Below are 23,500 nucleotides of genomic sequence, written 5' to 3'. Positions count from 1 at the left end.
AGCCCCAGATTATTGTTGTTCAGAATTAATTACCGGAATATGATATAAATACTCGATGGTGAGCTTTAAGTAAAAGTGTAATATTAATAAATTAAAATGTGTCATGTAACTTGTACTCTGATGCACCTGCTGCAGGAGGTTTCTATTCCATACAATATATTTTTTTAAATAATTCACATAAGATTTCAAGAATATTTTTTGTTTGTTTGTTTTGTGACTGTAAATGGGTGTTTGGGTGTAAATGGGTGTTAACAGGGCAATAAAATATTTGATAAGCCTTATCTTAAACTTCTCCAAAGTCTCCCCTGACATGGTCTAACAATATAGGCTTCATAAACGCATACTTTTTTGAGATATCATCCTCAGATTTGAAATGGAGCATGAACATTGGTTATGTTGCAATAGTATATTCACATAATTATGTATATTAATATTAAAATATTAATATTTTTATACATTTAATAAAGATATTCTTAATGTTTGTTGTTTTTTATTGTTGAGCTTATATATCTCAATATTAATAATATCTGATTAATTTTGAGTTTTGAACTTGAGCCAAAACACTCAAGCTTTCTAAATATATGTTGGTTATGTGTCTATTCAGAATGACTCATGAGCAGCAACCTTTTTATTTTGGGTAGGCTATGTCATGTGCATTACTTGCCAAAATTGGGGCTGGCTGGTTAACTCATAAATGCGTACCATGGGATTTTTATTTTACAAACATCAGGGCTTATTTTTTTCTTCGGAAGCAGGAGAGATAAACGTGCAAGTTTCCAGAGCTGTTTCTGAGCTGCAGGGCGAAATCAAAGCACCGGCAGAGTGGGCGGGGTTTACCCAGTCTAGAAAGATCTAGAATCTGTGGGGAAAAAGCGCGAAAGAAGCAGCACTTGAATTTCTGACTCGTCGTCAGTGACAGACAAGCTCCTTAATTCTCAAATTTACGTTTCTTTACACACGGCTTTGTCTTGTAGTTATATTTATTTTGTTTTCGTCTTTGTGTGGATTTCTTTAACTTTTTTCCTGAGAGGAATTCAGCGAAACCGTTTCCGTGAGAGCTCCGACGGAGACGTTTTCACAGCCTTTAACGTTAAGCTCCGTTAATAACAGACTATTAACAAATTTACGTTTCTTTACACACGGCTTTGTCTTGTGGTTGTAAAGTTATTTAATTTGTTTTCGTCTTTGTGTTGATATCTTTAACTTTTTGCCTGAGAGGAATTCAGCGAAAACGTTTTTGTGAGAGCTCCGACGGAGACGTTTTCACAGCCTTTAACGTTAACGTTAATGTATTTTTCCCACCCGTGGCCTCTGCTGGAGTTTCCATCTTGGAATCGCAGATCCTTCACTAACTGCTTATCGGGACTTCCAGAAAATCAGTAAGTAACTTTACCATCACTACTAGGAGCAAAAAAAAAAAAAAAAAATTATACCAAAAAAATAAGCAAAACATTTTCATTTTGAGGTGACCTAACTTAATTCTTTAATGCACTACTTCGAAGATATGTATGCTCCCTGCCCTGTTTTTACGAAAATCTTTTATAGAATGTATTGCTATGAAATATAATTTTTGTGATGACTCTTGTCTTTACTAAGGAGAGACAATCCTGACTGCAAAAAAATGGATGCTGTCGATCGAGGGGAGGGTCGCATGGCGGATCCCACTGCCTTGGACGCTCTCTTCGCCTGTTACTATGTATTCAACCTAGAGTATCAGGTGGAAGCCAGCACAACATTGGAGTTTGTTCAGAGGTATTTTTTATCTTAAATAGTTTGATTGCAGTGTAAAAGCAAATTGACAATTGATAAGCTGTTCAAAATCATCTTCTCCCTTTAAAATTAGGGGTGTGAACTGACACTGGTCTCACGGTTCGGTTCGATTACGATTATCATGTCATCGATTCAGTTCAATTCGATATCACAATGCATCGCGATAAATTTAAATTTCTTCAGTTAAGTTAAATTTCTCTTCAAAAGTGATGTGTGTGCGCGTGTGTGTGCTCGCCTGTTCAAACAGTGACATTCCAGATGGGTGTAAAGCTTGTTTATGCCATTAAGAAAAGGAAAATCTGTCAAATTATTTGTTTTAAAGAAATGTTCATTTAAAAGCAGCGCTCATTAATCAGTGTATTATGTTACCATTAAAGATGCGTGCATCAACCGTTGCCAAATCAGCTGTTGAAGGTTACGATCATCCATTTATAATCACGCATAACAACACAGAATAATTGTTATTTGACCATCAGGTGCGGATACTTAAGTCAGAGAAAATTATTGGGGTGGGTGGATGATTTATTTTTGGCTGTGGATTCGGCGTTGGAGCTCATCTGCGCATCTCTAAAAGCAGTCAGACTCTGCCAGGCATTAACAGCTCGGGGTGAAAACGGCTAACGTGGTTTATCAAGTTAGTGGTATTACCTCATGCATATTCTATTTGTGCGTGACATGAGCGCACACAGCGCGTCTTCTGCAGGTCGTGCTTACCAGGTTGTTCATAAAAGCCGAAATGTGCCCAGATGTAGGCTTTAAAAGTAGTTGGAGCATCTTTAATTACTCGCACTCGCGTCTTGCCTCCCTCTGCCATTGTATGCTACCGCGACAAAGCACATACGCGACAAATGACGTCAGAAAAGTGTCAGTACATTATAATCGGTTATGGTCTATTACTGAACTGATACCGAATCGTCCTCGTCTGCATCGTAGAAACGATAAATTTTGACACCCCTATTTAAAATGTTATGTAATTGAGCTGGTCGATATGGCTGAAAACTGTATCACGATATAAGTGTTTTATATTGGTCGATATCGATAATTATTTATATTTTTATGACCTATTTAAAATAAGGACCAGGAGAAAAATCTATTACATTTAAACATTTTTATTTTAAACTTAAAGGATTAGTTCACCTCAAAATGAAAATTTCCTAATAATTTACTCACCCCAGTGTCATCCAAGGTATCCATGTCTGTCTTTCTTCAGTGGAAAAGAAATTAAGTTTTTTGAGGAAACAGTAGCAATCAACTGAGTTAGTTGCCATTGAAGTCCATTATATGAAGAAAAAATCCTGAAATGTTTTCCTCAAAAAACTTAATTTCTTTTCCACTGAAGAAAGAAAGACATGAATATCTTGGGTTGCATTGGGGTGAGTAAATTATTAGGAAATTTTAATTTTGGGGTGAGTAAATTATTAGGAAATTTTAATTTTGGGGTGAACTAATCCATTAACCTTCCTCTGATTCATAGGTGTGATTGGCAAAGGACAAAAAAGCAGGAAAATATAAGGCGCACCTATCATGACGCGGCGACAGCACATGTGATTATCCCGGTAGTAAGGACATCGCACAAGATTTGTGTCAACACAGAAAACATTTCATCACTGGATAGGTTTTGTTCGTTTATTTAAAGTTTGCTTTATGTTAGCTGAATGTGCGGCACGCTTTTCAGAGAAGATAAGGCAACGTTATTTTAGTACAATTCACACCCAGCGGTAATTCAGGGAAAAAAAATCTCTGAATGCTTCACGTGAAACTTCGGTCTTCTGACCTATCATCGTGTCAATTCTCAATTGATTTTGATGGTAATATTAATTTTGATTAATATGCGCGAGGGAGGGAGGGAGAGCAAAACAGTTTGAAGACTGTGAGAGTGCGCACGCGGCCGGAGGAGGATCTCTCTCTCTCTCTCTGCTCGTTCTCTCAGTAACATGCGCGGGCGCCTGTCAGAATTGGTGCAGCAGTCAGTCACCTACTCTACATCACTCATCAAACAAATAAGGCTTTCCACTTATCACTCCATGCCGGTTCTGTTACTGAAGGATCCATCACGAGACAACGATATGGTGCAACTAAACTGTTACATGATTGACTGGTAGCGTGTTACTCCCTACGTTGCTAGGTTACCAGAGAGTGAGTGCCTTTGTTCATGCAACCAAACTTGCTTTGCAACCTCTGGTTTCTTCCAACAAAGAAAAAAATAAATAAATATCGAACGTTTTATCGAACGCATTTTTTATTGATATTGATTACGTTTATCGCGATACATATTGTTAATGTTTTATCGCCCAGCCCTATTATGTAAATTATCTGAGTATCTAAATAGTGTAGGTTGAAGCCTCCTTACAACATGAATGCTTTAGCAGGACTGTTGGGCATGTACACACTATATTCCTTTTTACATAAAACCTTTTGGGAGAAATTAAGCTCTTAATTCGTCATTTTTTCAGGCCATCTGATGTTAAGAATATGTCTTAAGCAGTGGTTGAAGAATTGTAGCTTGTTCAGGAGGTTCTTTGTTGTTTTCTACATCTCAGATCTTTAAAGGAGTATGGTATTAATGCTTGAGTCGAATAGCCGTAGTTTGGTCTTGAGTGTGATGTTACGTGCTCTTCATTTGGGCCTCATCATGCCAAATGCAGGTCTTGCCTTGCCTTTTCTTGTAGTTAACCATCAAGCTGGCCAGTGTCTTTCTGTTTGCACTTTGGTCGTAGTGCTAATGTAGAGACCTGTCTCAGCTGACTTCTGTTCTACCCCTCTCAATTTCTCTTGCATTTGTTGGTGTTTTTGGGACAGTAATGTGATATAATCTGCAAAGTCTAGGTTGTCCAGTTATGTAAATGGGGTCCATTGGATCCCATTGCGCCTGTTGTCAGTGGCTTGCCGCATGATCTAGTTGGCCGCATGATCTAGTCGACCTTCGAAGAGGAATGGTAATCGAGAAAGTAGACAGCCTTGACTAACTCCTGTTGAGATGTGAAATGCCTCTGTCAGCTGAACTTTATGTATGATTCTACATTGCTCACTGCACTTACAGTTATTCATTAATGTGTACATATTGTCCAATGCCCTAACTCCTATACTCATGTTCATAGGTTTTTAGTCAGGATTAATCCTGACTCCAACAAGTGCACTGCCAAGGAGCAGATGAGCAAGACGACTGGGAGAGTGGTGAAGCGGAAGACTTCTTACATGAACCCCCATGTAATCTCCTTCATCAGGGACTTCACGGAGTTCTATTTGCTAACTGACTAGATACAGGTGAGGTTCTGATAATAGCTTTAATAATAATTATAATATAATTAATAATATAGGTATATGTGGGTATAATATAATTAATCATAATTTGATACATGATAATAATAATTATTTGGGATGCACCAAAACCAGCACAAATAACTCGCACACACAAAAATCAATTTACTAGTACTCGCAAAAAAAACCATTCTATACTCCCGATACCAGGCGTGTAAACAGTGTTTGTGTTTAGAAAAAGAAACACTGACAACAGATTGACTAAATCATATATGCAAGTAAAACATAAACTGTTAACTTATTTATTAGGGCTGGGTAAAAAATCATAGATTTTTTTATTTTAATCGATTCTCATTTTTACAAAACTAATATTGATTCTTAAACATTTTCATCGAGACATCAGTAGCTATATTATTAATATCAGTGATACATGTCTTCGTTCATAAAAATATTCCATTAACATATAGGGGTGGGTACCGAAAGCCGGTATTAAACGGGCCCCGGGGCTGAATTTTGAAAGACCGCTGTAACGGTAAGCTCGGACGTTATCGGTTCTGCTGTCGTTACTTGGAAAAATACACGTAATGTTATTATTGCTATAACGACGTTTTATCTTGGCAGCCATTTCTATATACCATAATATTAAACCATTTGTCTGTGATGCATTTTTGCTATTCGCAGTCCGAGAGAGAGAGATCTCCACAGCGCCCACAATATGACAGCCCTAATGAGTAACGACGGAGGACAGAACTAAACATTGAAACATAGCCTGGTTACACTTCAGATTTGTGATTAGTCTGATTTTATTTTAGATTTTGGCTTCCAAAGATTATAATAATAATATATCTGAGGTAAAACCATTAAAAACTATAGCTGCATTCTGTATAGGGCAACTTAATTCCCTTTGCAGCAGTAGGCTACGCTCTCATTTTTTCCCTAAAACTCAAACGTAACGAAAGAATCAGATTCAGCATTCAGTGATTGTTGTAAAATGCAGTCTAGCTACTGTTGCTAAATTGCGGGACACGTTTAAATAATAAAAAGAGCTATTAATAGCACAAAAATATGCTCATGAGATGTCGTTCCCAAGGCGGCGCACGCAACGAGATAAGCAAATTATACTTTCGGTTTCATATGCGCGTCTAAATATCAAATGTACACAAAAATATGTCTAAAATGGACGTAGAAAATATAGTGCATCGGTCGCCTATTAGATCTGCACTCGGTCTTAAAGAGGCAGTGTATAATAAACTTGCTGACGATTCCACCATTACTGTGAATTAAACAACAAAAGGCAAAGAGGAAATCACTCACAGCTCTTGAATGAATAACTTCAGCTTTAATAAGCATTAATCTATCTATGATAAACTATGCAGCGTTATTTTACATTTGATTACTTTACTAGAATTCTGTTTAGACCATACCTGAACAGTAGTAGACCTTCCTGAAATTAAAAGCACTGTGTAGGCCTATATAATGTGTATCTTTGTTAATTGTTTATCTTTTGTTATATATATATATATATATATATATATATATATATATATATATATATATATATAAATCAAAAAGTACTGACAAGAATACCGTTAAAGTACCGGATCGATCGATCGAAGTGTCGGTAAGAGTAGTAATGCCATTAAAACCTTAACGATTCAGATGTTCCAATTCGATTTCGATTCGCAAGCTTTCGATTCTCGATTTTAAATTAATAAAAAGAAATTAAGAGCCACAAACCTGCATATTAAACTCTTTTTATTTTAGGTACACTTGGGTACATTAAAACAGAACCCAGCTCTATATTTCAAATGAATAGACAGGATTTTTATGAAAGTCAGAACAGTCGCTTGCCTTGATCAAACATGATCAGGTTATTTTATGTTTAAGATTAAACATACATAAAATCTCACAGCATTAGCTGTAACATGGAGGCTGCAAGCCTATGAACAGTGTAGGAAAACTAATACCGGCTTTTGGGTGATAGATAAATATCAGGGCCTGAATTTCTGTGATATTTTTTTGTTGATTTTAAAATGAATCAATGTTTGCAGGAATTTACCGCATTACAAGTGGGAGACCAACGGGAATGATTAAAATGATGCGCAAAATACCACGCCGAAATTAGAGCCCTGAATATGGAAAAAAATCGATTTGTGGTCCCTAAGAATCGATTTTGAATCGACCACATTTTAAAAAACGATTAATCGAAAAATCTATTTTTTTTGCCCAGCCCTATTAACATACAGCCGTAAAACTTGAAAATCAGTGTTTCCCACACATAGACTAATTCGTGGCGGTGCGCCACAGAATCAACACCGGCTGCCTGCCACATTGCGTTTCGTTATTCATTTAAAAAAAAAATTAAATAGTGTTAAAAGAAAATGAATAACTCTCCCTCCATTTCTCTCAGCCGCCAAAACAAATTTTTGTCCCGCTAAAGCCATTTGAACGCTGTGATGTAGATGACTGCACTTGTGACAGTGCGCATGTTACTGATAGAACGAGCAGAGAGAGAGAGAGCCCTGGCTGTGCGCGCACTCTCACAGTCGACAAACTGTCTTGCTCTCTCTCGCTCCCTCAGGCATATTAATCAAAATCAATTGAGAATTGACACGATGGTAAAAGATCAGAAGACCAAAGTTCATGTCGAGCATTCAGAGATTTTGTTTTCCCTGAATTACCGCTGGGTGTGAATTGTGCTAAAGAAACGTTGCCTTATGTACTCTGAAAATTGTTCCGCATCAGCTGAAATAAAAACACTTTCAATAAACAAATAAAAAACTATCCAGTGATAAAATGTTTCCTGTGTTGACAAAAATCTTGTGCAATGTCCTAAACTCCCGGGATAATAAAACGCGTGGCATAGTCCGCTAATGACACGTCCGATTCTCGAACTAATGACTCCTTTGAACCGATTACATTTAATGAATGGTTAAAACAACTGATCTGTCCAACACTGAACTCACAAGTCGTCTGAATCGGTGTATAACAAATTGGTAACACTTTACAATATGGTTCCATTTATTAAACTCTAGTTAACTACATTAGTTAACATTAACTATTAATAAACTGCACTTCTACAGCATTTATTAATCTTTCTAAATGTTAATTTCACCATTTACTAGTAGCCTCCATTATTTAAATAAAAAGTTGTATTTGTTAAAAGAACACTACACTTTTTTTTGGAAATAGGCTCATTTTACAACTTTAAACAGTTGAGTTTTACCGTTTTCGAAACCATTCAGCCGATCTAATGTGTTTTCTTCTTTAATTTCAGGGCTCCAATTAGGATTCTAGGTCTCCAAGGTCAGGGCATGCAAAAGGCCATAGACCTTTGTCAAGCGGCAGGGGAAGTTTATTTTCCTTTCTGTTTTAAATGTTCATGCAAATGTTAAATATAAAATTTTTTAATGTTCAATGTTTTATTTTATTTCAATATTGCCAGTGTTATTTATTGCTCTTTAGAATGTGGTAATAATCAGTTATATGCACAGCTTTAAAGTAGTTCAATTTTTTGACCGTATTGTATCAATTTGCATTATGTTCCATCATAGCAACCAGTCATGTGGAACTAGTGAATGAACTAGTAACAGTTTGCTCTGTAACTTTACAAAACTTGTAATGAAATAGCCTCTTTTGTAAAAAAATTTCTTCAGTCGTAAATTAAATTTAGCAACAGTAGAATAAGTGGATAATAGACTTCACGCCATTAGAAATTACAAACATAGAATGTGTTAACTTTGGATGGTATAATGGCATGTTGTCCAACCTGTTTTGTCATTCCTGTTCACCAAATGTTTTTAAATAAATAACTGTTAACAATTTTCTTATTGTCTGCAGTTGATCGCAATGTTTTAGAATATGGGTGATTATTTTAATGATGGCTAATATTAAATCACAGTGATACAGTATTTAAATTGTACAGTGAGAAACTGAATTTACAATGATTAACTGTTATCTACTGCTTATAGTACTGTATTGCATACAATACATAAAAAACAGTGCTTAACTGTTTTTTGTATTAAAATGCAATTGAAATCACAGTATTTATTTTTTTTCCTTCTACAGTAAAACAATCAATACTGTAAATACAACTAAAATCACAGTATTTAATTGTTTTTTATTTTACAGTGAATACACAAAATACTGTAAATGGAAGTACAGTACCCTTACTGTAAAACGTATTCACAGTAACTTACTGGCAACAATTAGCCAGTAAGTTACTGTAAATACAACTAAAATCACAGTATTTAACTGTTTTTGATTTCACAGTGTATACATAAAATACTGTAAATGGAAGTACAGTATCCTTACTGTAAAACGTATTCACAGTAACTTACTGGCAACAATTAGCCAGTAAGTTACTGTAAATACAACTAAAATCACAGTATTTAATTGTTTTTGATTTCACAGTGTATGCATAAAATACTGTAAATGGAAGTACAGTACCCTTACTGTAAAAAGTATTCACAGTAACTTACTGGCAACAATTTGCCTCACGGTAAATTTTTTACAGTGTAGTTTAAAGCACTTTGTTTGTATAAAAGCAATGTGTTTCTGTGTGTTCTCTCTACACAGGGCCGACCGCCGGCTGCCACACACTTCTGTCAGACGCTTATAAAGGAGCCATTGAGCCGTTTACTCAGGGAAGCGGTCGTTGGCACAGGCCTGCAGAGGGAAGGAGGTCTTACCATGGGTCCTGGCGGCCCCGGTTTCCCTGGCAACCCTTGCTCTCCTCGATCACCCTGGAAATAAAATACACCGAGTGTGACTCGCAGTAAAGGAAACGAAAGAGTCTGTTCACTGAATTACATCTAAAAGCTTGTAATTAAAGCTAGATTGAGAGCATCACGCTCCACCAAAGTGTGAAGAGGCTCCATTCCTGCCAAATGGTTGTTTCATCTAAATTTGAGAACGAGCATCTAAAAGAATCTGATGATTATTTTGTGTGGAAGGGTGTGAAATTAACTTTTTTTTTTCTTTTTCGTTTATCCCAATGAAAGACTCACTTTTAACCCCTGAAGTCCTGGATCGCCTCTCGGCCCCGCTGGACCCACGTCACCCTAAGTGAGAGGAAAACAAACACACAGAAGAGAGATAAAACCACATGCTTAGCAATGCATGGCCCTATGAAATCTGTTTTTTCCATTTACATTTTCCTGGATTTTATTTAATTTATTTATTTATTTTTTCATTTCCAGTTCAATTACATTTTAGTATTCAAAAATAATGTCTAATTAATTGCTTTTACAACTTTTACAATTTAACAAAAATGTATTAAAAATGTATGATATATTTTTAGGGCCCTATGAAATATTTTTTTTTTTTTTTCAAGTTTTCTAACCTTTTTGTATTTACCAAATTATGTTTTTCAGTTTAATTTTTCTGGATTCCTTTGTAATGGCTTAATTACATTTTACTAACTTATTATTATTAATATTTACAATAAACATTTTTTGTTTATTTGTTTGTTTTTTAAACAGTGTTTCTGGTGACCAAATGAAGGTATAAAACATTAATTTAATTCATTTTATAATCAAATGAAAATTAAACAAACTCTCTTTTTTGTCAAATAAAGTGCTGCACAACAGAGGTTTACTGTTTAAAATTAAAATATGGAAGAAAACTGTGATTATTATTTTTTTTTTAAAGATTTATTTATGGGCTTTTTATGCCTTTATTGGAAAGGACAGTGTAGAGTAGACAGGAAAGTGTTTTTTGGTGAAGAGAGAGGGGAGCGGGATCGGCAAAGGACCACGAGCCGGGACTCAAACCCGGGTCGCCATCAGCACAGTTGCGCTGTATATGTTGGCGCACTAACCGCAAGGCTATTGGCGCTGACAAACTGTGTGATTATTCACAGTTTTAGTAGTATTATGACATTAAGATATACATTCTACTGTAAAAAAAACACAAATTTTTATTCAAACCGAACTTTTATTTTGACGGGTTGCTGTGAAGACCTTTACGGTTCTCTGTGTGAATGAAACAGTGAAATGCTGATGAAGTGACTCTCAGAGCAGTTCTGGAGATGTTTGCTCGTGTGTTTATGTCCTCGTGCAGTGAGACGCAGACGCTGAACACACGTGCGCTTCAGTTTGACTGTAGTAAATGAAACCGAACAGCTCACCTTCTCTCCAGGTAGACCTGGATCTCCTGGCTCTCCTCTTGAACCTGGGGGTCCCTTTATTGAAAAAACACAGATTTCAGAACCGTACAGTTCACACAGATTGGCCAGAAAAAGACTCATATCCTGAATATATGGGTTTTACTCACAGGCTTACCATCTGAGCCCAAAAGTCCTTCCCTTCCTTTCTCTCCACGCAAACCCTGTTGAGATCAGACTTTGGCTGTAAATAACCATCTCAGTGTGACTGTACGTGTTTAAACAGGGATGACAGTGAGGATCCTGACTGACCCTGGGTCCTGGACGTCCTGGTGGACCCGGCTGGCCTGGGTTGCAGTCGCACACCTCTTCAGTCTCAGCGGTGGGCTCACGGTCCAGAGGACACTAGTAAGACCGGCATAAACTGCTTTCACATAAATCCTTTCAGATGACAGTAGATTCACGAGAGCAACAGTCAAACACTAACTTACCCGTTCATCATCCTGTAAGACAACAAGGAGAATAAGAAGAGTTAGTTTGTCCAGATCTGTCTGCAGACTGTAGATTCAATCAAGACTTTTAGCTTGCAGTCTCTCGTAAACATTTCTCAGCGGCATTGCTTCTGTAAGTATCTTTGCCCTATGCATTTCTTTAATACAGAGTCTTGAATCAAATCAGCCAAATTAGAGATGAATATATGTATATGGAGGCCTGTTTCCACTGCAGGATTTAAATAATAATAATAATAATAAATTAATTGATTAAATGATAACTGTGACTTTTTATCTCATAATTCTGAATTTGGATCTCACAATTACAACATTTCTAACAACAATTAGGTAATTGCAACATTTTATTTTACAATTTAGATAAAAAAAAAAAAATATATATATATATATATTTTTTTTTTTTTTTTTTTTTTTTTAATCTAAATTGTTAAATAAAATGTTGCAATTACCTAATTGTTGTTATACCATGGCAGAAACCGAAGTATGGTAAATATTAATTAAAATGAAAATGTGCATAAAAAAAAGGAAATCTAAATAAAAGCTTAGCAGGTTTACAATGTTAATAACTGTGGAAATGAATCATCACAGTCTGTGAAAAGGGTCCATCGTGAAATATCATATCTGTGACCCTGGAGCATAAAACCAGTCATAAGGGACAATTTTTCGAAACTGAGATGTATACATCATCTGAAAGCTGAATAAATAATCTCTCCATTGATGTATGGTTTATTATGATAGGACAATATTTGTCTGAGATACAACTATTTGAAAATCTGGAATCTGAGGCAGCAAAAAAATCTAAATATTGAGAAAATCATCTTTAAAGTTGTTCAAATGAAGTTCTTAGCAATGCATATTACTAATCAAAAATTAAGTTTTGATATATTTACGGTAGGAAATTTACTAAATATCTTCATGGAACATGACCTTTACTTAATATCCTAATGATTTTTGGCATAAAAGAAAAATGAATAATTTTGACTCATACAATGTATTGTTGTCTATTGCTACAAATATCCCTGTGCTACTCATGACTGCTTCTGTGCTGCAGGGACACATGTTTTAAATCTTTTTTCAAAATAAAATATAGAAGTGTAGGGATTGTGTAGACTTGTGTCATTATGTCATTTGTCCTCTGTTTTTTTTTTTTATTTATTTATTTATTTTTATTTTTTGCTTATTAATAAGACTGGAGCTCATGGCTCGTCTGTTGTGCTCAAGTACCTGCATACTTTATAAAAGGTGTATATATAATTAGCCCATTCGAGATATTTAACTGATTTTTCCAGTTTTAAATAAGAAATTATTAGTCAGAAGTCCTGCCTTGCGTTTTGTTTTCTTACCACAGAGTAGATCTCACATGCTGTCTCTCTCTCGCTTTGCTGGGGGTCGCAGTAAAGCCTCAGTTTCTGGATTTCTGTCTGTGGAGGTCAATCAGAAACAAAGAAAAAACAACCCAACAACAGCCATTCAGCAATGACTCTAGCTGCCAGCAATATCCAGTGTTCAGTTATACTACAGGAAGCTACTTACAGGAAGTGTATCGTCAGAGCCAGAGCGTTTGGAGATCTGAGTCTTCCCGTTGATGAAGATGGGCACCACAGCATCCAGAGCCTCATCCTGGATCTGCTGGTCATCCAGAAAACAGGAGACACGTCTGGGTCTAACCAGAACCTTCAGCTGGTGCCAGCTTCCATCAAAGAGAGCCTGCGGGACGTTTCAGACTCTGAGAAATGGCTTTGTGCTGATTCAAAATGCATTAAAAAGATAAATAACGTCTAAAGGTGTGCACAAAAATTAATTTAATTGGACGTAAATGTCACAAGAGTCTGACAATTTTCCAAAACAAGCTGTTCTACGTGAATGAGGGGCCGTGATGGAGGAAAACGGCTCTTGGCAAGAAAAACAGCACACGAAACTACTTGGTTTTGGCATTAAGAGCAAAAGAAGACATGGAACAGGTACAAGATGAAAATTGCTTGAACAGGGGAGATGAAAACATTTCTGAGAATGTGTATTAAGTTTATAAGTGAGGAGTATTAGTGGAAAAGGCGTCATGGGATTTTGAACAGGAAATTACACAAAAATAGCCAAGTCACAGTTTTGAAAGGAATTGTGTCATAAAGCAGCTTATTTCTACATTCTGCTGTCGAAACAGCTGTGTGGTTCAGAAAGCCGACTTCTGTTTAAGTAGATCTGTTACATTAGTGTAAGGATGATTAATTACAAATGCTTCTCTTGTGAAGTTACGCAAAAAATAGCAGCAACAATATGCAGATTAAAGGAAAATGTTCTATAAGTTGCTAGTAGATTTCACTCACCTCAGTGCCTTGTGCATCAAAAGTAACTATCTGTTCCTCATTAACCGTGTTTGTGGAAGTGAAGATGACAGATTTGTGCAGTCCGTTGAGTGTGACAGCCGCCTGAATCTGTCCGTCTTTAGACAGGACCCTCCACAGGTCCAGCTTTTCCCTGCTTGAAGGCCCTTTCAGCCTCAGAGTCGACACAAACACATAGGACGGAGGAAGACCTTCGGGAAAAATCTCCCTTTAAAACAAATTTAAAACAGATGAATACATTTTCACAATGAAAAACAAATAATACATTTTTGGGAGCTCTAGAAAGTGATTTAAAAGTTGCAGAATCACCAGTAATTGCATATTAAACACATGTTAAACATTTATGATTAGATTAAAACCAGCCTGGTGTTTTCAGTAATGTCAGTGCTCTTGTCCAGCAGATACGCTGCCTCTGACGCTAATGAGCCCTGTATCTTCTTAGCCTTCTGATGGATCTTCAGGCCCAATATCAGCTCAAAGCCTTTCTCATCACGGGAAGCCACAGGAATACGTGTGGGGCAAACAGATTCTGCATGAGAACACATTGAACACAATCATTATTTCAAACACAATAACACACACATTGCATCATAAGCTTCCAAAACCAGCAGATTTTTTTTATTTTTACATTTGATATTACAGATATCATTTGGTAGTAAAATTTAAGACATTCTGTTGACTAACTTTGCAAGTGCATGTCAACCTATTTTACTAATCCTAACCCTAGTCTATTAATACTCTAATACTCTGACATGTAGTTACAGTGTTGCTTTAGTCAACAGAATGTCTAAAGGTGACCATCAAAATAAAGTGCAACCAAACTCAAAGTGTTGCACATTGTGTAATTTGTAAGACATTTGCAACTGCTTTTTATCACTTAAGCTGAAGCACCGCAATTAAACTGTAACTTGTTATACTGGGACTAAACAGATATTTAGAAGTGGGCAAAGATTTGAAAATTTGCAAAGGTTTGAAAAAATGTGTAAATATCTCCCTACTTGAGTACCATTTTTGTACCTTTGACACCTTGCACTGACCCATTCTGTGGCAAACGATGAGGTGTAGGTTTGTAATTACTTTCGTTTGGAGAAACTACACGCCTGCTACTAGTGACAGCTCTCTGTCCAAACCAGAGCCGGCAGATGCTTTGTGGTTGGCAGTGAGCAAAGCCACATCTGGTTCCTGTTACCACTCCCCTACAGTTCCTCCCTGCCATGGCATCATGCCGCTGGTTTGGCCTCGAGCTTTGTGGCTTTCCCTGTCACTGGGCATGAATGGACTGTGGTGTTTTGGTGGTTCACTGATAGAACTGCACGCCCAGGAGTGGACTAGTTTTAATGTGGCATATGTTTATGGGTAGGCTCACACACATGCGACTCTCACCCTCACACAGCTTCTGTTCCATAGCATCACGGATACGGTCGATATTGGTGTAGTCCTCTGCATACAGCACGTATTCACCCTCTGGCTTGTTGGCGATGGTCACCAGCTCTGATGTGGTGATCTCCGTCCCGACGCCCACCGCAAACACTTTAATCCCTTGTGCTCGTGCCTCCACGCTAGCGTCCATAACATCGTCCTGCGACTTTCCATCAGTCACCACTACAGCAATGCGGTTCTTCACTTCACTTCGTTGCGACATTGCAAAGACGTGGTCCACGGCAAACCTGATGGCACGGCCCGTCTGCGTGTTGCCACCTAAATAGCTGATGTCCTCAATGGCTTTAATGAGATCTTGAGTGGTCTTGTGGAGACCGAGAGGGATCTCCAACCTTGGGGTGTCACTGTATTGTACTACACCCACCTGCGAGTAGTGTGAACTCACGTCGAAGCCACTGGTGACATTGACCAACCAGCGCTTGGCTGTTTCAAAGTCATCACTTCCCACACTCCAGGAGCCGTCCATGATGTAGACCAGGTCATTCACAGCAGTGCTGCAGCCTGCAGAACGAGGACAAGAACTGGGATAGAACTGAATATCACACAGAGAGGGACAGTATCCATCGATAGAGCACAAAATGTTTCTTTTCCTAATAGATTTCATATACGTTTTTGATTCAATATGTGTCATATATGGATCTTTCATGTGCATATACTACATTTGCATATGGGGTTACATCTTGGAAGTTGGCATGTTGCTAAACTAAAATTGCAAAATACACTTAATACAACATAGATGTCACAAATATTGGTAAAATAGTAAAAAAGAAAAGAAAAATTATAAGAGTGAACTATTTTTAACAATACTTTTTTGATATTGCCAACATTTCACTCTATTTGTTTGTAAAAATCTAAATAATTTTTCATAGATTTTTTTCCTACTAAGCTCATTGAAATGCATTAAGGGATTGGATTCTCTGTGAAGAATACATGCATTCTGCTCAGCCAAAGTATCTCTCTTTTGGAGCATCCTTTACAGTTTTGGACCACAAGTATAATGCTTTAAAATGCTGCCTATTTTGGCACCTCACTAGGTTTTGAAAACCTTAAAGTCATCATGAAACCGAAATTGCAATCAACTCTCCTCTTGGCTTATATTTGAAACGGCTTCTCAAACAAGAAAAAAATGTAAGTTATGCGAATGACATGCTGCTGGAGAGAAGAGAATATTGCCCAGTCATTGTGAGGGAGGGAGATGTTTTTATTAAATATTACGAGGGCACATTCATTAAAAAAAAAAAAAAATATGTGCAAAGGGAATAATTTGATAATTCAACATTCTATTTAAAAATATGAATTGGCTATTTCTTAGTTGACTTTCAGTCTTCTAAATACATCAGATGCATTGCTCAAAGGGTTAATAAACTGTCAGTACCTGCTCGGATATCATCGTCCTCTGCGGCGTGCGAGTACACCAACAAGAGCAGTGCCAGAAAACTCTTCAGAATCCACGACATTCCCAACCAAACTTCCGGTCCTTTCCCTAAAATGTCAATCTTCAGAGCCCTGTTAAATGAAGAGAATTAAAATGTGTTTGTTTTGGATACTATCTATAATTATTCAGTTAAGAATCAGTTTGCTTACATAATTACTCAAAGATGGCTGTTTCATTTGATTATACCTCTGGTGTTACACACTCACTTGAGCTAATCAGATCAGCGCACAGTTGTTCACAGGGGTGTTAAGATGCGTTCTCAGAAACAATCAAGTAATCACTTCTGAGATTAAGCATTTACTACAGAATAATGGAAAGGCCTATTGCGTTCTATCATCGTGAGGCGTTTGACCCATGTTCTGAAAAACCAACCTAACCATGTTTCTTAACTAAAGATTTCTGTTGACATTATGATGCCAAAAAAGAAGCAGCATCTTGAAAATAATCATCAGCAAATTATTAGTGGTCTATCATTATTCTAGCATCATATAGATTTGAATGTGAGCTCTTTTAACTCCATACAGTACACTCTCAGAAAAAGGTACAAAAGCTGTCACTGGAGCGTTACCTTTTCAAAAGGTAAAATTTTGTACCTTTAAGGTACCAATCTGGACTCTTTAGGTACAAAGATGTGCCTTTTGAAAAGGTACCGCCACAGTGACAGTTTTTGTACCTTTTTTCTGAAAGTGTAAGAAACCACCAAGTGACCAGACCTATTAAATCATCAATGCTAGCGTCTTGCTGGTCACAGCTCTACCAGACAAAAATTGTACCTTTAACAGCTTGTCACTGAGGCAGTGCCCTTTAGAGGACAAGTTTGTACCTTATCTTCCCCTAAAATATGCATTTGAGTACCTAGAGTAATACTATGAATCGTTAAGTGGTAAATAAGGTACATAATTGACACTTTAAAAGTATTGTCCAAGTGAAAAGATGTTGTACTTCTAAAGTTACAGCTCATATTTTCTGCAAGTATATATATATAATTTAACCTAAAACTCTACCCCAAATTTTACTTTCCTCTATAAACTCCTCAGCCAGACACACCCTAAATAATATGCATAAATTTATATAAATAAAATAACATGTGTCAGGCTGTTTTGCTAGGGTTTCATTGGCCAAGCAACAGGCTCTCTATAACTTTACAGACTACGACAATTCCTTTTTATTCAACCATATAAAAGTCTCCTTGGTAAGAGGGACGTTTTGCTTGGTACCAAACGACATGTGGTCTTATTTTCTCGCTTTGCTTCAGTGATGTCTACAAGCTCTCATTTAGCATAAAACGCTGCCCAGCAGACCACAGGCTGCAGCGAAGAAAATAACAACGTATGCAAAAAAACCTGCTGAACACAACATGGAAATAAACATGGCCGTGTACTGGATTACGAGACAATGCCCGACATTGCACACAAACCTATACTTACAGAAAACACTATGTAGTTCATCATTCATCAATGTCTAAAAATGTTGTAAATCATGTTTATTTAGCTGTGCAAAAAGTGTAAAGTGTACAACATGGCATGTTGGGATTAGTTTTAATTGCATGTTAGAATATGTCAAACAGCCAGTCTTTCAAAACACATATTGCACAAAGTGTTCGTCTGCTTTACAAGGGTTATTCTGAGGAAAAGCACGCTTGACCGAGGCGAAGACATTGTCCACAGCAAACACAACACAGGGAATTGCTCCCGATAGTAGAGCGCTGTCCAATAAAACCATAATGAAATGTTAGAGACATTGACACTAGGCCTCGAGAACATTTGTCAGGCCATGGGAACCTTTTGTTTGACTGTGGCTTCCACTGCGATATCCGTGATGACACGAGACATTCAAAGACACTTCATGAGTATGTGAGGAATGCTAATGCTGAGATGTTACTGGATTGAAGGTTAAACAGAGAAGAAACCAGCAGAAGTCGAGGTTTTAATGGGAATTGATGTGCTGTGTTAAACTGACACTCAGGAGTCAAGAATCTCACATCGCTTGTAAATTGCTCATCACTTTCAACAAGTTCCCATGTTCCTGGGGTCTGACTATTAAACTGAATTAGTCTGAACTCTGATTTCCTGCCATCCATTCCAAATTAGTCTGAACTCTGATTTCCTGCAAACACTGAATTAGTCTGAACTCTGATTTCCTGCAAACAGCATCAGTGGGCTAATGAGTGCATCAGCACTAGTTAACTGATTGGATAAAGAGCGTGTTTGCGTGTGGTTTGGATCACGCTCTGAGTCCTCTGATGAGCCCCTTCATCAGTCAGGACCTTGTGATTGTGCCTCAGTTTGGGAAGGCCTGGTGTTTCCCTCCACCAGATGTGATGCGCTATAACGCAGCCTTTCATGTTGTTCAGTGTGGAAGAGGACATTTCTACAAGATTGCTTCAATAAGAGAGATGCAACATCTCTGTGACAAGGGCGTATGCTAGGACTTTCTTAACAGTCCAGTCCCAAACCTATTTGGGTGTTTCACTCTATTTATACCTTGATGCATTTTATTTTATTATTTTATCAGTAACCTTTAAGAAAGAAAATCCTTAAATTTTGCAAACACAAATAAATAAATAATAAAAACATTGTGTGTGTGTGTGTGTGTGTGTGTGTGTGTGTGTGTGTGTGTGTGTGTGTGTGTGTGTGTTTGCATATGCATCTTTGAGCCTACATTCAGTAAAACACCTAAGTACTGTTTAAATCAGATACTCTAAGGCCTGGTTTCACAGGCGGGGCTTAGACTAAGCTGGGATTAGATCATAGTTCAATTAAGACATTTAAGCAATTTTTATAAACGTGCTTAAAAAAAACATTACAGGTGTGCATCTTGAGACAAAACAAAGGCATTGATATATTTTAAGATCAGTCAATTCAAGTTTCTTTCAGTTGAAACAGCTCAGACTTACATTTTAGTCTAGGACTAGGCTTAAGCCTTGTCTGTGAAACTGGGGGTTAGACTTTTATTCAAGTCGTTTTGTAATTGGTGACTTGTAACTTGCAATGGAGTCATTTTCGCTGTAAGATATCTGTACTTTTACTCAAGTATGGTTTTCAGTTTCCCTTTACACCTCTGATGTATACGTATATTTCAAATGTGAAAGATTTTATTATGAGGCGTCACATAGGATTTAAATCAAACTTCACAAAATGCTAATTGCTTCAGTTGCAGCATGATCCCTGTCCATTATTGCAAATGCGGCAAACAGGCAGGTTACTTCCGTTTACGCTCGAACGGCTTCCTTTTACTCTGAGATGCCTTCCGTTTGCACTGAAAAGTTCACGCACATCCATGGAAATCACTTGCATATGTGTATATACACAACTAAAGCATGCGTCTTTCTGTCAGAACTGAATAAGTTTGTGAATTTTATTTTGTATGTATGCGCGAGTGTTTTATGGATGTGTATGCGCGCATCGAGTTTATATTTAAGTGCGAGTGTTTAATAGATATATGCATGGATCAAGTTTAAATGTATATGCGAGTATGTATTGGTGTGTCTGCATGCACCGAGTTTATACGTATGTATGTTTGTTGTTGTAGGTATATATGCACGGATCGAGTTTATACGTACTGTATAAGCGAGTGTCTATAGGTGTATGCATGCATCCTATATGTATACACAAATTATTCACAAGTGTAGCCTATATGCATTCATTACTAACATAAGATGTATTGGTATGGATTTCATATTAGTGTGCACGTGTATTTCATATATATTTTTGAACATCCAATAGTATACATGTATATGTGAGTAATTCATAGATTTATATGCACATGTTTTATGTATGTATTGATAAGCGAAGTTTTATTTCAATCCTACGTGGCGCCTCATATTTTATTAACAACATTTCTCAAGACAATATTTTGAGAAATGGCTCTGTGTTTTGTTTTGTATTTCATTCAGTGGAAGTCAATGTTAACCAAACTTTTGGTAACCAAAATAATTTATTTTGTGTTATGCAAAAGTAATACAGGTTTGGCGTGGCATGCGGGGGAATAAATAATGACAGAACTGTAATTTTTGAGTGAACAACCATTGTCTAATACGTTACCTATGTTCATTTTTATGTCTATTCCTGTTTTATATTATAAAAAAGTTATATTCTATTTCAAGGAAAGCATTTGAGACTAAGCTAATACTTCAGTAAAACCAAACTGAGAACATTTGGCTTTTGAAAGAGCAATTAAATCCTCCAGGCTGTGCTCTGCTGAAATATGCTCAGATGGATCTACAGTATGAAAGTGTGTGTTACATGGCCATCAGGCAGCTCCTGATCAATAAAGAGCACTGATGCATCAGACGGATAGAAGCTGTCAGGCACACAGTTTGTGTCTCTCTGCATATTTATGTTCTGTGTGACTGAGCCGGTCCTGATCCAGCTAAGAAGGTATGTTCTACTCTACTGAGCGTGGCCGGTGCAATTTTTAGTAAGCAATAAACAAACTGCTTGACCACAAACTCACTGACCCCAGGGATAACCGCAAACGTATGAACTCAGATGCTTGCATGCATCCCTGGCTGGCATCAAAGGACAACATCCGGGTAGATATTCTCCCACAGCCATTTCAGAAGACTGTGAGAAGCCCCTTAAAGCAGGCCATTTAAGCCAGGAACAAAAACAACATATAGAAGGGAAACCACACAAGTACATCACTAACATGCAGACTTACATTACATGCCTTCTCCCTTTATAAACAGCAATGCACCAGCATTCACTGAAGCTTATAAAGTCAATTTTTGATAGAACAAAAGGTGTTAGGCGTTCTTCTAAACGAGAAGCATAATTCAGCAGCAGTATGCATAAATGAATAATAGCGTTTCTGCTCTGTGTTTCAGCTAGTTGCACAGTGACAAGAATGCTAAAATACATGCTGGAATATAAAGCCTAGGCTTCAGTCAGAAGAGGTTTTAGACATTTTTTACTCAGAATATACAACAAAAGGAACTAAAATAGACCGAGCTATGTTAAATTACAGATTTGCACTCTGCACTCTTCGTAAGTACAGGTTTGCTCCCTCCATAAGAACGCTCTGCTCTCTGCTCTCTCACTTTACAAAACCTGTGCACTGTTTCTGCTCTTTTATTATTGGAACGTACAGTTGATTGCACACTAATAACAATAATAGTAATAATAATAACAATAATGATAATAACAATGACAGTGCAAGACAAAAGAGAGCAATATTGTGTTGAGTTTTGTGTGGATCACCTGTCCTACAGAGGGCGTCTTCTGTGTGCCATCAAATATTTTAATAGTTATATAACTTCATAATAAGTGGATTTTAAATACAGGGCTGTAATTAATAATTAGTATAGTTTTACATCAATTCAGATAAGGGTATGTAGGATGATAAAAATATATTAAATACAGTGATCAAACATCTCAGCACTTTAAATTAATATTAATAAAACGACAAAAAAAGGTTTTGTGACTAAATGTTAAATAAGTTATTAGTCTAAACCAACACAGAGATAAAATGTATGCACAGTTAATTAATGTTGGGTCTTACCTCCTCTTTTAAGATTGCCTCCAGAAACATGAATGGCTTGATTTGTAAAGGTGATAAATCATTGCATGACTCAGATAAGTGCTCTGTGTCTCCACTGGAGGAGCCATAGTGCCACTCACTGCTTATACATCCAGACCTGGTGACGTCAGAGGGACACGCCCCCAACAGCCCTGAGCCAAAAACGTGCCTTCGTGACTCTCTTGTACTGTTATTATTGTTGCTGTGTGCCCAAATGCATACACCTTTTTTCTATATTGCAGTTAAATTGTATTTTAATATAATTATGAATAGAGAAATCTACCCTAAACTGTGTCGATGAATAATGCAGGATAAACGAGATCAGAAGTAAGATTATTGCACAGCATCGATGGACCTGAGAGCTTATAGCAGAACAAGAAAGGGAAATGTTTAACATCATCAGCATCAGCATTGACCGCTTCCACACTTTTCTGCATTCACCATCCACCACAAATCCCTATTTGTGATCAAATCTCAGTCTGTGCCATTTGACTGAGGATTGTAACAGGCCTACTGCTTTAACACGGTGTGTGAGCTGACAGGACTGAGTTAATTATTCATATACAGATTTAAATGTGCTGACACTCTGATTAAACTGCTCTGCTGTTGGGTAGCTAATCAAAATGAGGCTTCTTCAAAGAAGCGATAAACCTACGTCTCTTTATCTCAGAATGACCAGCAGTGGCCCCGGACCATGCAGACAGCACTGCTATTGTCAGGACCACACACTTAGGCTGATGTTAGACCACCTGCTGTACCTCAACAGAGTGAAATGATGCTGCTTTACTGCCACCTACAGACATGATCGTGACCTGCTGCACGTGTGTTTATGATGCATTGGCAGACTACTCTCCAAATGAATGTTAATGCAGTGAAAAGATACTAATGGCCACTTAATGATCATTTAATCATCAAAAGCATTTACAGTATATTTCATTAATCTTTCCTGTCTCATATATATTACCGGACTAATTGCACAACTACTTCTGCATTCTATCTAGTACAGTTTGTGAGTTTCCACCCAGTGTTTAGTGCACTTAGGCCTAGATACAGACAGTAAGTGCCTCCCAAATCATGTACTTATGCACTATTCAGTGGTGTTTTGTAGTATAAACAGTGCGAG

At 37.2% G+C, this 23,500-nt stretch overlaps 1 protein-coding gene and 1 long non-coding RNA gene across 2 annotated transcripts in view; one reads left to right on the top strand and one right to left on the bottom strand.

Annotated features, from left to right (window-relative positions):
- si:dkey-225n22.4 (collagen alpha-1(XXI) chain) overlaps positions 1 to 22,449 on the bottom strand; it is a 62,350-nt gene extending 39,901 nt beyond the window's left edge. Inside the window, exons 1-13 of the mRNA XM_042714016.1 lie at positions 22,360 to 22,449; positions 16,798 to 16,928; positions 15,366 to 15,923; positions 14,346 to 14,511; positions 13,965 to 14,190; positions 13,177 to 13,350; positions 12,987 to 13,064; positions 11,626 to 11,637; positions 11,447 to 11,539; positions 11,305 to 11,358; positions 11,159 to 11,212; positions 10,038 to 10,091; positions 9,720 to 9,773 (exon numbers count right to left, since the gene is read on the bottom strand). Of these exons, the coding sequence (XP_042569950.1) occupies positions 9,720 to 9,773; positions 10,038 to 10,091; positions 11,159 to 11,212; positions 11,305 to 11,358; positions 11,447 to 11,539; positions 11,626 to 11,637; positions 12,987 to 13,064; positions 13,177 to 13,350; positions 13,965 to 14,190; positions 14,346 to 14,511; positions 15,366 to 15,923; positions 16,798 to 16,879 (1,605 nt within the window). The 5' untranslated portion in view covers positions 16,880 to 16,928; positions 22,360 to 22,449. The remainder of the gene's footprint in view (positions 1 to 9,719; positions 9,774 to 10,037; positions 10,092 to 11,158; positions 11,213 to 11,304; positions 11,359 to 11,446; positions 11,540 to 11,625; positions 11,638 to 12,986; positions 13,065 to 13,176; positions 13,351 to 13,964; positions 14,191 to 14,345; positions 14,512 to 15,365; positions 15,924 to 16,797; positions 16,929 to 22,359) is intronic.
- On the top strand, positions 473 to 8,854 carry LOC122135307. Its single transcript, XR_006153430.1, has 4 exons — positions 473 to 1,379; positions 1,597 to 1,752; positions 4,869 to 5,034; positions 8,306 to 8,854. It is a non-coding gene; the product is annotated as an uncharacterized LOC122135307 (long non-coding RNA).
- Positions 22,450 to 23,500: the final 1,051 nt, after the last annotated feature.

Source organism: Cyprinus carpio, chromosome A24, assembly GCF_018340385.1.
Source record: "Cyprinus carpio isolate SPL01 chromosome A24, ASM1834038v1, whole genome shotgun sequence".
Lineage (NCBI taxonomy): Eukaryota > Metazoa > Chordata > Actinopteri > Cypriniformes > Cyprinidae > Cyprinus > Cyprinus carpio.
The sequence above is the reverse complement of the archived record's forward strand: the minus strand, read 5'-3'. Positions and strand labels throughout refer to the sequence as shown.